At 46.5% G+C, this 12,152-nt stretch overlaps 1 protein-coding gene across 2 annotated transcripts in view; it reads right to left on the reverse strand.

The window, feature by feature from the left end:
• The window catches only part of TBC1D23 (TBC1 domain family member 23), a 36,417-nt gene extending 35,614 nt beyond the window's left edge, over nt 1-803 (reverse strand). For both annotated transcript variants that reach the window (XM_069944744.1, XM_069944743.1), the window contains exon 1: nt 647-803. In XM_069944744.1, the coding sequence (XP_069800845.1) occupies nt 647-738 (92 nt within the window). In that variant the 5' untranslated portion in view covers nt 739-803. The remainder of the gene's footprint in view (nt 1-646) is intronic.
• Nucleotides 804-12,152: the final 11,349 nt, after the last annotated feature.

Genomic DNA, 12,152 nt, shown 5'->3' on the forward strand with positions numbered 1-12,152 from the left:
TGGTACGAGGCAGCACTCCCACGGTGTTATAATAAGCTCCTGGTGTGGTACTGTAATAAGACGCCATTGCTGCAACCAGAGACTCTGCTACAGAGTAGAGACCAAGTAACGGGATCACTGAGTATACAGCATAGAAGTCATGATGCTTAATAACCTCATCTGACATTAGATTCAGCAGGAGGATTCGCGGCTGAGCAGCTGCATGCATGCCTTGTAAGTCTCAGCACTATGGCAGGTGTCCCTGACCTCATCCCTGTACAACACTATGAACTAGAATGGAGATTGTAAGCCAGACCGACTCATTCTACAACCTGTGGCCCTCCAGGTGCTGCAAAACTACAACTCCCAGCATGCCCTGACAGCCGAAGGCTGTCAGGGCATGCTGGGAGTTGTAGTTTTGCAACACCTGGAGAGCCACAGGTTGGGGAATACCGTAAAGCACTATGCTCTCACACCCAGTGCCCTTCTAGGTGCCAGTATGTGGGCAGCAGGGGGCACATGACCGGAGGGCAGGGCACCCGCCTCCCCCCAGCCGCAGCTCTCCACGTCCGGGTCCTATGATCAGCGCTCAGCTGTCCCCTCCTCCTCCTCCTACCCCGGAGCCATTCACCCCCACCAGTGCTCCCCAGCCCCTTCCCTCTCTTACCAGGTGTCGGTCTCCTCTTCATCTCCAACACCCGGGGAAGACAGCGGCGGAGAAGGAGAAGACAACGGAGACGATTCCCCGGGATCAGCCATGTTTCACTGTTGACGTTCCACGTCACACAGCCGTAAAGCGGCGAAACGAGCAGAGCTGATGCCGCGGGCGCGAGCTGGTATTAGGTGAAATACGGCAGACGCTAGCGTATGTAATCGTGCACGCGCGCAGTCGTGCACTGTACGGATCCTCGGATGGTTCTTTTAGCTAATTAATTACTGTACACTATTTTGCTTTGGGGGGGGGGGGGGAATGTATGTGTATATATATATATATATATATATATATATATATATATATATATATATATATATATATATATATATATATTTAAGCAAAGTAATTATGTAAACAGGTGATATGCACAGTATTTCCCATAGAAACCAGAATTCAGTCGTAATATGATGAATTGCTGTTGGAAATTCAGGTCAGATCTGTGATTACACTACAGTTGTAATACCACACATTACCTAAGGACTGGTGTGGCGCTGTATTTAAAAGAAAGCAGCTGTGTTTAATTCTAACCCACCTAAATGATTCTCCAGGGAGTAACAATTATATATATATATATATATATATATATATATATATATACAGGTAGTCCTCGACTTACGTCAGTGATCCGTTCTTACGCAGCGTTGTAAACCGAATTTCGATGTAAGTCGGATCATATGTTCATACAGGATTTTACCATAACAACAGTACTGTCCTGTAAACACTTAGCCTATCCTAATATAGTACCCTACATAATTATCAATATCCTCAGTCTAGAACTGCATAACTGAGTACTGTACCAGTATAGTATCGTACTGTATTCTTCTGCCGCTGCATGTATTCGAGTTACGTCGATACCGTGTAAGTCGGAATAAGGCATCGAATAAAGCGTTGTAACCACGAAACGATGTAACTCGAGACCGTTGTAACCCGAGGACCACCTGTATTTATATATATATATATATATATATATATATATATATATATATATATATATGATAAGTCTGTAGTGCAATGAATGAATAGCGGGTGCCAGCTGTCAGCTGACCTGGGTCCACCGGTGTAATGTAGATAGTTCACAAAAGCGATACGACTGCAGCACTCCAAAATTAGTGAAAATCAGTGATTTATTGGTTCATGGATACACACAGCAACCTTTCAGATCCATCCATAGGATCCTATCTCAAGCAATCCTTACTTGAGAAAGGATCCTATTGATGGATCTGAAACGTTGCTGTGTGTATCCATGAACCTGAACTCTCGGCTTCTAACTGCTGCTTTCTGCCCGCTCCGTGGAGAGGGTGGATATAGCCAGAAGACTGCCTGGAAAACTGGGATACAGCCTATGGCTATGGCTGAATCCCAGTTTTCCAGGCGGTCCTCAGGCTGTATCCACCCTCTCCACAGAGCGGGCAGACAGCGGGAATCAGAAGCAGAGAATTCAGGTTCATACGAACCCGAACCTCGGCACGTTCACTCATCCCTATTCCTGACATGGACAGAGGTGGCAGCAGATAGCACTGTGTCAGACTGGAGAGAATACACCACTTCCTTCAGGACATACAGCAGCTGATAAGTAGTGGAAGACTTGAGATTTTTTAATAGAAGTAAATTACAAATCTCTGCTGCTTATTGACACCAGTTGATTTGAAAGAATTTTTTCCCGCTGAACTACCCCTTTAACCTTTAAAAAAAAAGGTTCAGAATACCCCTTTAAAGCTAGGTTCACACATGTAGGAGCTCTATCTTAGTTTCTTTATAAATAACAGGGCAAAAAAACTCTGCTTGATATATATTCAGGCACTGAATGGAGTAAAGGTATGTCCACACTATGGAATCCCAGCGGATTACCTGCCACGGATTCCGCTGATCGCCATCGCATGCATCTCCACTGGTCCCATAGGCTTCTCTCTATGGTTTGGCAGATTCCCCCGTCTGCTAAACCATAGATTCCATAGTGTGGACATACCCTTACTGCAAAAGTGTAAACACACCCATTCTACAGATTTGGACTAAGGGTATATTCACACGGGATTCTCGCAGCGAGCCCGGCAGGTCCTGGCAGTTCCCATACACTACATACTTGCTGCAGTCTAAACGACCGCAGCGAGTATGTAATTATACCGCCCTTAACCCCTTCTGCTCCCGCTCGGCTCCCCCGCTGTAAGCATACATTACCTGTCCTTGCTGCACGGGTCCGGCGTCCTGCTCTCCCGCCCGGCCAATCAGTGGCTGCGGCTGGGCAACACACTGATTGGCCGGACAGGAGAGCAGGACGCCGGGACCCGTGCAGCAAGGACAGGTAAAGTATGCTTACAGCGGGGGAGCCGGGCGGGAGCAGAAGGGGTTAAGGGCGGTATAATTACATACTCGCTGTGGTTGTTTAGACCGCAGCAAGTATGTAGTGTATGGGAACTGCCAGGACCTGCCGGGCTCGCAGCGAGAATCTCGCTGCGAGCCCGTCCGTGTGAATATACCCTAAAGAGGAGATTTATCAAACTGGTGAAAAGTAGAACTGGCTCAGTTGCCCCTAGTAACCAATCAGATCCCACCTTTCATTCCTCACAGACTCTTTGAAAAATGAAAGGTGGAATCTGATTGGTTGCTAGGGGCAGCTGAGCCAGCTTCACTTTACACCATGTTTGATAAATCTCCCCCCTATGTTCACACACAGTATTTTTGCTCAGTATTTTGTAACCAAAACCAGGAGTGGATAAAACACAGGAAGGCTATGTTCACACACTGTTGAAATTTAGAAACTGTTAGAAACTCAGTTTCTTCAGTGTGTAAACATAGCCTTTCTGTGTTTTCAATCCACTCCTGCTTTTGGTTGAAAATTACTGAGCAGAAGTACAGTGTGGGAACATAGCCTCAGCATGGATAGATGCAGTCCACACTGGGGTAAAGTACAGGTGGTCATATTAAAGGAGAAGTCTGGCGAAAATTTTTGTTAAAGTATTGTATCGGCCCCCAAAAGTTATACAAACCACCAATATACAATTATTACAGGAAATGCTTATAAAGTGCTTTTTTCCCTGCACTTACTACTGCATCAAGGCTTCATTTCCTGGATAACATGGTGATGTCACTTCCTGGATAACATGGTGATGTCACTTCCTGGATAACATGGTGATGTCACTTCCTGGATAACATGGTGATGTCACTTCCTGGATAACATGGTGATGTCACTTCCTGGATAACATGGTGATGTCACGACCCAACTCCCAGAGCTGTGCGGGCTGTGGCTGCTGGAGAAGATGATGGAAGGGGGGAGGCTCAGTGTCCCTCCAGTGCCCTGTGTCCCCCAGTGTCCCCCTGCCATCATCCTCTCCAGCAGCCACAGCCCGCACAGCTCTGGGAGTCAGGTCAACATCAACAATTTATCCAGGAAGTGACATCACCATGTTATCCAGGAAGTGACATCACCATGTTATCCAGGAAGTGAAGCCTTGATGCACTAGAAAAAAAGCACTTTGGGGGGCATTTATTAAGTCCGGCGTTTTTTACGGACTGCCTCTACATAAATCCCGTGCGCGCCGGTGCGCACCGCCGAAAACCTACGCCAGCTGAGGACTGGAGTAGGTTTTCGGCGTATATTTGGGCGGAACGGATGGTAAATCGCGCGGACTCTGAGTCCGCTCCCTCCGTTCCGCCCACTACACGCCCCCTTTCCGCCCCCCTGGCGTACTCGGCGGAAAGTGCCGATTTGCGAATATTTTATTCGCAAATCGGCCATTTGCGTATAAAAAAAATACGCAAATCGGCACTTTCCGCCGAAAATCATCCGTTCGCAGGATGATACATGTGGCCCTTTATGTGTATATTCCATAATAAGTCTATATTGGGGATTTTTATAACTTTTAGGGGGCAATTCAATACTTTAATAAAGATTTTCACCGGACTTCTCCTTTAACCCCTTAACGACATTGGGCGTAAACTTACGCCCTGGCGCCATGGTACTTAGCGCATCAGGGCGTAAATTTACGCCCGATGTTTCCCCGATCGCTGCGTGTTCACACACAGCGGTCGGGGAAGATGGCCTGCTATAAATCATAGCAGGCCATCATAGCTTCTCGGCACGGGGGGTGGTTAACACCCCCCGTGCTTACGATCGCTGCTATAGGCTGATCAATTCAGATCAGCCAATAGCGGCGATCGGAACCTTTCCGGGTCATCGGCGACCCGATGACCCGGAAAAAAATGGCGGTCGGTGCTGTCCGAGGACGGCACCGACCACCATTACTGTAAAAAGTAATGTTGATCGCCGTGCCACCGGCCTGATCGGGCCGGTGGCACGGCGATCAGAGTCCCACAAAATAGTAAATACCTGCCCTGGACCCCTCAGCTAGGTAGCCGAGGGGTCCAGAGCAGGTATTTGTACATTACTCACCTGTCCCGGGCTCCTGATCGGCGTCTTCCGGGTTCGCGGCGTCCTCCGTCATTCCGTTCGGTCTTCGGGTCTTTCCGGCGGTCCTCGTCGTCTTCTTTCGGCTATTTTCGGCTCCAGCCTCGTCATTTTCCGGATTTTGCGCTCTGCTGCCCCCTAGCGGCTGATATGTGTAATACACTTATCAGCAGCTACAGGGATATTCAGAATATAAAAAAAAAATATTTTTTTTTCCCAAATTTTTTTTTTTCTATTTTCCGCACCCTATCGCCGCTGAGTGTTGATCAGCATCGCACGAAAGTGCGCTGCTAATCAGCAACTCCTCCTTTTTGGCGTAGGGTGTTTTTTTTTCTATATTCTACTGCCACGGTCTGCTTATAAGTGCCGCACATTGCGGCATTTATCAGCAACTCCTTTGTTGGCGTAGGTTTTTTTTTTATACTTACTGTAAAAAAACACGTAAAAAACACTACATTACACCACACTACATTGAATAAAGTTTGACACTACACCACTACATACCCCATATACTAGTCCCCGTATAAAGATGGCCCCCAGGGTGTTTTCGGCGTCAGAGGGATACGTTATTGCCTCCGACACCAAAACAGCCAGTGAGGATGAATTCTTTCCTCCATTCATCCTCATCATCCAGTGACGTGTCTGGGAGTAGCGTAGCGTACGCTGCCCCCCAGACTCGTCTTTTCCGCCAGTACCGTCCCAATAAGAGATGACGGTATGAAATTCTACACCCTCTGTGAGAGTACCTCAGGGTACACTTACAGATTTAGGGTACATGCACACTGCGGAATGGGGAAGGATAACCCTTTGTGCATTCCGCAGCTGGCACCCACCGGCGGACTGATGCGGGCGCATGTCTCCACCCGTGTCATAGACTCCATTCTATGCACGGGCGGAATCCGTCGTCCATCCAAAGAATGAACACGTTGGACGGAGAGCGGAATCCGCCCGTGCATAGAATGGAGTCTATGACACGGATGGAGACGTGCGCCTGCATCAGTCCGCCGGTGGGTGCCAGCTGTGGAATGCACGAAGGGTTATCTGTCGCGATTCCGCAGTGTGCACGTACCCTTACAGTGTATGTAGGAAGGGACACCCGAATCCAGCCCCCAGATGCCCCCTTCCCCCCCATCCTTGGAGTTAGTGGGGAGATCGTCCGGGAACTGATCTTCCCACTGCTGGGTAAAGGTTACCACCTGTACGGGGATAACTTTTATACCAGCACCCCCTCTTCTGGTCCCTCGCTGCCCTGTAGCTTGCGGCACGATCCGAACATATCAGAAGTAGTAATAGCGCCCTAATATTTAGCAGCCATGGAGCGGACCCAGCGCTTCTGGATATGAGGGACCCCGTATCGCACCAGGACAACATTTTCCAGGTGACGTCCCGCACACAGGAGAAAGGGAGACCCCAGAAGAAGTGCAGAGTGTGGCGTAACAGGGGGATCAGGAAGGACACCATTTTCCAGTGTGACACCTGTCCTGATCCCCCCGGCCTCTGCATACTGGATCGCTCCAAGGCGCACCACACGTCATTGGGGTTCTACATTATCTAAATTCTCTCCCTTATTCCTATTTCAGGGGTCACGTTGGTCCGGGGATTATTCTGATCGCCATTATGGAGTCAGGAAGGAATTTTTCCCCTGTGATGAGGCTACTGTCGTCTGCCTCACGAGGGTTTTTTGCCTTCCTCTGGATCAACACAGGTTGAGTTTGATGGACACCTGTCATTTCCAACCTTATAAACTAATAATTGGCCTAATACCCCAAAATAAATTAGAATTGTCCCTTTTCCCAGCTAAATAGGTATGGCCGCCATTCCCATTAGAGGATGCCATGATGCAATTACAAAGCCTCTGTGCGGCCAGGACAGTAGAAACCCCCCACAAGTGACCCCATTCTGGAAACTACACCCCATAAGGAATCTAAGAAGGGGGGCAGCGGGGATATGGCCCCCTGGTGACGGCCACATTTGGGACGTGAAAATGAAAAAAAATTGTATTTTTTATTTTCTCGGCACATGTTCTACGTAAGTGCCCGTCACCAGTGGGGTCCATATGCTCACTGCACCCCTTGTTAGATTCCTTATGGGGTGTAGTTTCCAGAATAGGGTCACTTGTCGGGGGTTTCTACTGTCCTGGCAGCACAGGAGCTTTGTAATTGCGACATGGCCTCCATCCTCCATTCCAGCCTCTAAATGGCGCTCTGTCCCTTTGGTGACTTGCCCTGTGCCCATATGGCACATTATGCCCACATGTGGGGTATTTTCGTACTCAGGGGACACTACCCTACACGTTTTGTGTTCATTTTCTTTTTTAACCCCTTGTGGAAATGGAAAAAAATCAAGGCTAGACCAACATTTAGTGTAATTTTTGTAAAATTTTTACTCTAAATTATTAATCTTGTCATGTTTTTTCATTTTCACAAGGGGTTAAAAGATAAAAAAAAACATTTAATGTGTAGAGCAATTTCCCCTGAGTACGGAAATACCCCACATGTGGACATAAAGCGCCATGCGGGTGCAGGGTAAGCCTCCGAAGGGAAGAAGCGCCATTTGGTTTTTGAAGGCTGGATTTGGATGGAATGGATTTCGAGGGGCCATGTTGCATTCAAAAGGCCCCTGTGTTGCCAAGACAGTTGAAACCCCCCACAAATGACCCCATTATGGAAACTGCACCCCTCAAGGAATGTAACAAGGGGTGTAGTGAGCATATGGACCCCACTGGTGACGGACACAAATGTGGAACAATGCGGCGTGAAAATGAAATATTACATTTTTTACACTATAATGTTGGTTTAGCCTTGAATATATCATTTTCACAAGGGGTTAAAAGAGGAGAAAAAAAACAAAATGTGTAGCGCAATTTCCCCCGAGTCCGTAAATACCCCACATGTGGACATAAAGCGCCATGTGGGCGCAGGGCAAGCCTCCGAAGGGAAGGAGCGCCATTTCGTTTTTGAAGGCTGGATTTGGATGGAATGGATTTTGAGGGGCCATGTTGCATTCAAAAGGCCTCTGTGTTGCCAAGACAGTTGAAACCCCCCACAAGTGACCCCATTATGGAAACTACACCCCTCAAGGAATGTAACAAGGGGTGTAGTGAGCATATGGACCCCACTGGTGACGGGCACAAATGTGGAACAATGTGGCGTGAAAATGAAATATTACATTTTTTACACTATAATGTTGGTTTAGCCTTGAATTTATCATTTTCACAAGGGGTTAAAAGAGAAAAAAACACACAATATATGTAGAGCAATTTCCCCCGAGTCCGTAAATACCCCACATGTAGACATAAAGCGTCATGTGGGCGCAGGGCAAGCCTCCGAAGGGAAGGAGCGCCATTTGGATTTTGGAGGTTGGATTTGGCTAGAATGGATGATGAACGCCATGTCGCATTTACAGAGCCCTCGTGCTGCCAGGACAGTGGAAACCCCCCACAAGTGACCCCATTCTGGAAACTGCACCCCTCAAGGAATCTAACAAGGGGTGCAGTGAGGATATGAACCCCTTGATGACGGGCACATTTGTGCCATGAAAGTGAAAAAATTAAATTTTTCCGTTTCACGTCACGTTGTTCCACATTTGTGCCCGTCACCAGTGGGGTCCATATGCTCACTGCACCCCTTGTTAGATTCCTTGAGGGGTGTAGTTTCCAGAATGGAATCACTTGTGGGGGGTTTCCAGTGTCTTGGCAGCACGAGGGCTCTGTAAATGCGACATGGCCCTTGAAATCCTTTTCAGTGAAATTCAGCTTCCAAAAGCCAATTGGCGCTCCTTCCCTTTGGAGGCTCGTCCTGCGCCCCCTTGGCACTCTATCGCCACATGTGGGGTATTTCTGTACTCGGGAGAAACTGCGCTACACATTTTTTGTCTTTTTTTGCCTCTTATCCCTTTAAGAAAATGAAAAATTGAAGGCTAGAACAACGTTTTAGTGTAAAAAATAAATTTTTCTTTTTTCACGCCATATTGTTCGGAAAATCTGTGAAGCACCTGTGGGGTCCAGATGCTCACCGCACCCCTTGTTACATTCCTTGAGGGGTGTAGTTTTCTAAATGGTGTCCCTTTAGGGGTGTTTTTTAGGTTTTGACACCCCAGAGCCTCTGCCAACCTGAAGTGGTACAGTCAAAAATGACCAAATATAACGGAGGCGTTGAAATTCACTAGGCGCTCCCTTATATCTGAGGCTTGTGGTTGCGTCAAATAGCGCAATAGGGTCACATATGGGGTATTTCTATAAACTGCAGAAACGGGGCAATAATTATTGGGGTGCATTTCTCTGGTAATAGGTTTATAATTATGAAAAATATTGGATTACAATAAAATCTCTGCACAGAAAATTAAAATTTTCAAATTCCTTACACACTTCGCTTTTATTTCTGTGACTCCCCTAAAGGGTTAAAACACTTTCTGGATGTGCTTTTGCAGAGTTTGGGGGGTGCAGTTTCTGAAATGGGGTGCTTTGTGGGGCTTTCTAACATACAGGCCCCTCAAATACACTTTTATAAACCTGAACAGGTCCCTAAAAATATCTGATTTTGAAATTTTACTGAAAATTTGGAAATTTGCTGCTAATGTTTTAAGCTTCCTATCGTCTAAAAAAAATGAAAGATAGTTTAATAAATGCCGCCAACATAAAGTAGACATGTTGCTAATGCTATTTAATATATAATTTATGTGGTATAACCACTTTCTGTATACGCAAAAAAGTTTCAAAGTTGGAAAAATGCATTTTTTCACATTTTTTCACATTATTTGGTTTTTTTTCATAAAGATTTGTCATGAGTATCGACTCAATTTACCAGAAATGTAAAGTACAATATGTCACGAGAAAAAATCTCAGAATCAGCCGGATAGGTAAAAGCATCCCGAAGGTATTAATGACTAAAGTGACACTGGTCATATTCATAAAATTTGTCTCTGTCATTAAGGCCATTTCAGGCTCTGTCCTTAAGGGGTTAATTAGAAATGGATTTGTACACGGAATTATCAGGGTGTTTATATAGATGAGCAAATTTACAGTGATAATGAAGTGAAGCGCTTTGTTCGCTGTTACTCTAAATTCGCTCATCTCTAGTTGCCTCAGCATGGGCCAGATTCACACCTCCTCTTTTCTTGCCCGTTCGACGTCCGTCTTTTTGAGGCCAAATAATGTCCGTTATTTTGCGTTGCCATCCGTGTTTTCAAAATAATGGACATTATTTGGCTTTAAAATGATGGATTCCAAAAAGACAGCCGTCGAAGGGGCAAAAAAAGTGTGTGAGCCTAGCCCTGTTTCTGTGCGAGAAACTATGTTTTTATCTACGGCTCGAAATGTTGCTGTATGTTGGATATGCAATAAATTTCAAATGCTGTCGGATCTTACCTATTTTTGAATGTTCTATTGTCCCAAATTGGGGTTGTGTGCTTACCAGTGTACATAGGCTTACATCATACCTAGTAACATGAAAAGTTTTTATCAGTCTGGGTCTCAGAGGGAGAGTTATCAAACTGGTGTAAAGTAGAATTGTCTTAGTTGCCCCTAGCAACCAATCAGATTCCACCTTTCATTTTTCAAAGAATCTGTGAGGAATGAAAAGTGGAATCTGATTGGTTGCTAGGGGCAACTAAGACAATTCTACTTTACACCATTTTAATAAATCTCCCCCTAAGCGTTCAAGACTGCGACCGATTGCTGGAATGAGCATCGGCCTACGGTTCTCTCCCCACACTGTGTCTATGGCAACATTATCTTAGTCTGTAATATAGAGTTGGAAGAGAACACACATAGGGGGACATTTAGCAAGACTGGCGTCCTCGTTTGCCAGTTATAAATAAAGCCGTGCACCCATTTTCCCGGATTAATTTGAAGAGGAGCACATCTCTTAGGGTGCCTTTACACAGACAGATTTATCTGACAGATTTTTGAAGCCAAAGCCAGGAATGGAATTGAAAAAAGGTGAAATCTCAGTCTTTCCTTTATGACTAGAGATGAGCGAACCGGGTTCGGGTTCGAGACGATCCGAACCCGAACGATCGGCATTTGATTAGCGGCGGTTGCTAAACTTGGATAAAGCTCTTAGGTAGTCTGGAAAACATGGATACAGCCAATGACTATATCCATGATTTCCACATAGCCTTAGGGCTTTATCCAAATTCAGCAGCCACCGCTAATCAAATGCCGAAAGTCCAGGTTCTGATGGACTCGAGCATGCTCCAGGTTCGCTCATCTCTATTTATGACCTGTTCTCGGTTTTTAGTCTGTTCCTGGCTTTGGCTTTAAAAATCTGTAAGATAAATCTCTCTGTGTCAAGGCACCCTTAGGGCCCTATTCCACAGGCCGAGCAACGATGTAAACGAGTGCCGATCTGCTAGATCGGCGCTCGTTTACTGGGCCTATTCCACGGCCCTGATGATTGTTAAGCGAGGGCTGCAGGGACATCGTTACCAATGTCCTTCTAGCCCTTGCAGCATCATACATTACCTCCTGCGCTCCGTCTTCCTCCCCGGGTCCCGCTCGCAGAATCAGCTCCGGAGCGGCCTGACTGAGCTGTCAGACTGCTCAACCAATCACTGGCTGCGACGTTCCCGGCCAGTGGTTGGCTGAGTGTCTGACAGCTCAGTCAGGCTGCTCCGGAGCTGCTGCTGCACGCGGGACTCAGGAAGGAAGACGGAGGAGAAGCCCTGCAGGTAATGTATTGCTGCTCTGCTTGAATCGGCGGTCGCCCCCGCGCACCGCTATTCCACCGTAGTGATGCGCAGGTGGCAAACAATGATTTTAGGTTTAGGGTACAAACCCACACACCGTATACGCAGCAAATACGCAACAAATACGCAACAAATACGCAGCAGTTTGATGGTGAAGATTTAATGCTGAGTTCAGTTATTTAGATCTAATCTGCTGCGTTTTTGTTGCGTATTTGTTGCGTTTTTGCTGCGTATTCGCTGCGTATCGCAGCAGTAAATACGCTGTGTATACGGTGTGTGGGTTTATACCCTTAAACCTAAATGAACGATCAGCCGATGACTCGATCATCGGCTGATCGCTCTCTCTATTCCACCGAGTGATAATTGGAC

The sequence above is a fragment of the Dendropsophus ebraccatus genome, chromosome 11 (assembly GCF_027789765.1).
Source record: "Dendropsophus ebraccatus isolate aDenEbr1 chromosome 11, aDenEbr1.pat, whole genome shotgun sequence".
NCBI classification, from domain to species: Eukaryota; Metazoa; Chordata; class Amphibia; order Anura; family Hylidae; genus Dendropsophus; species Dendropsophus ebraccatus.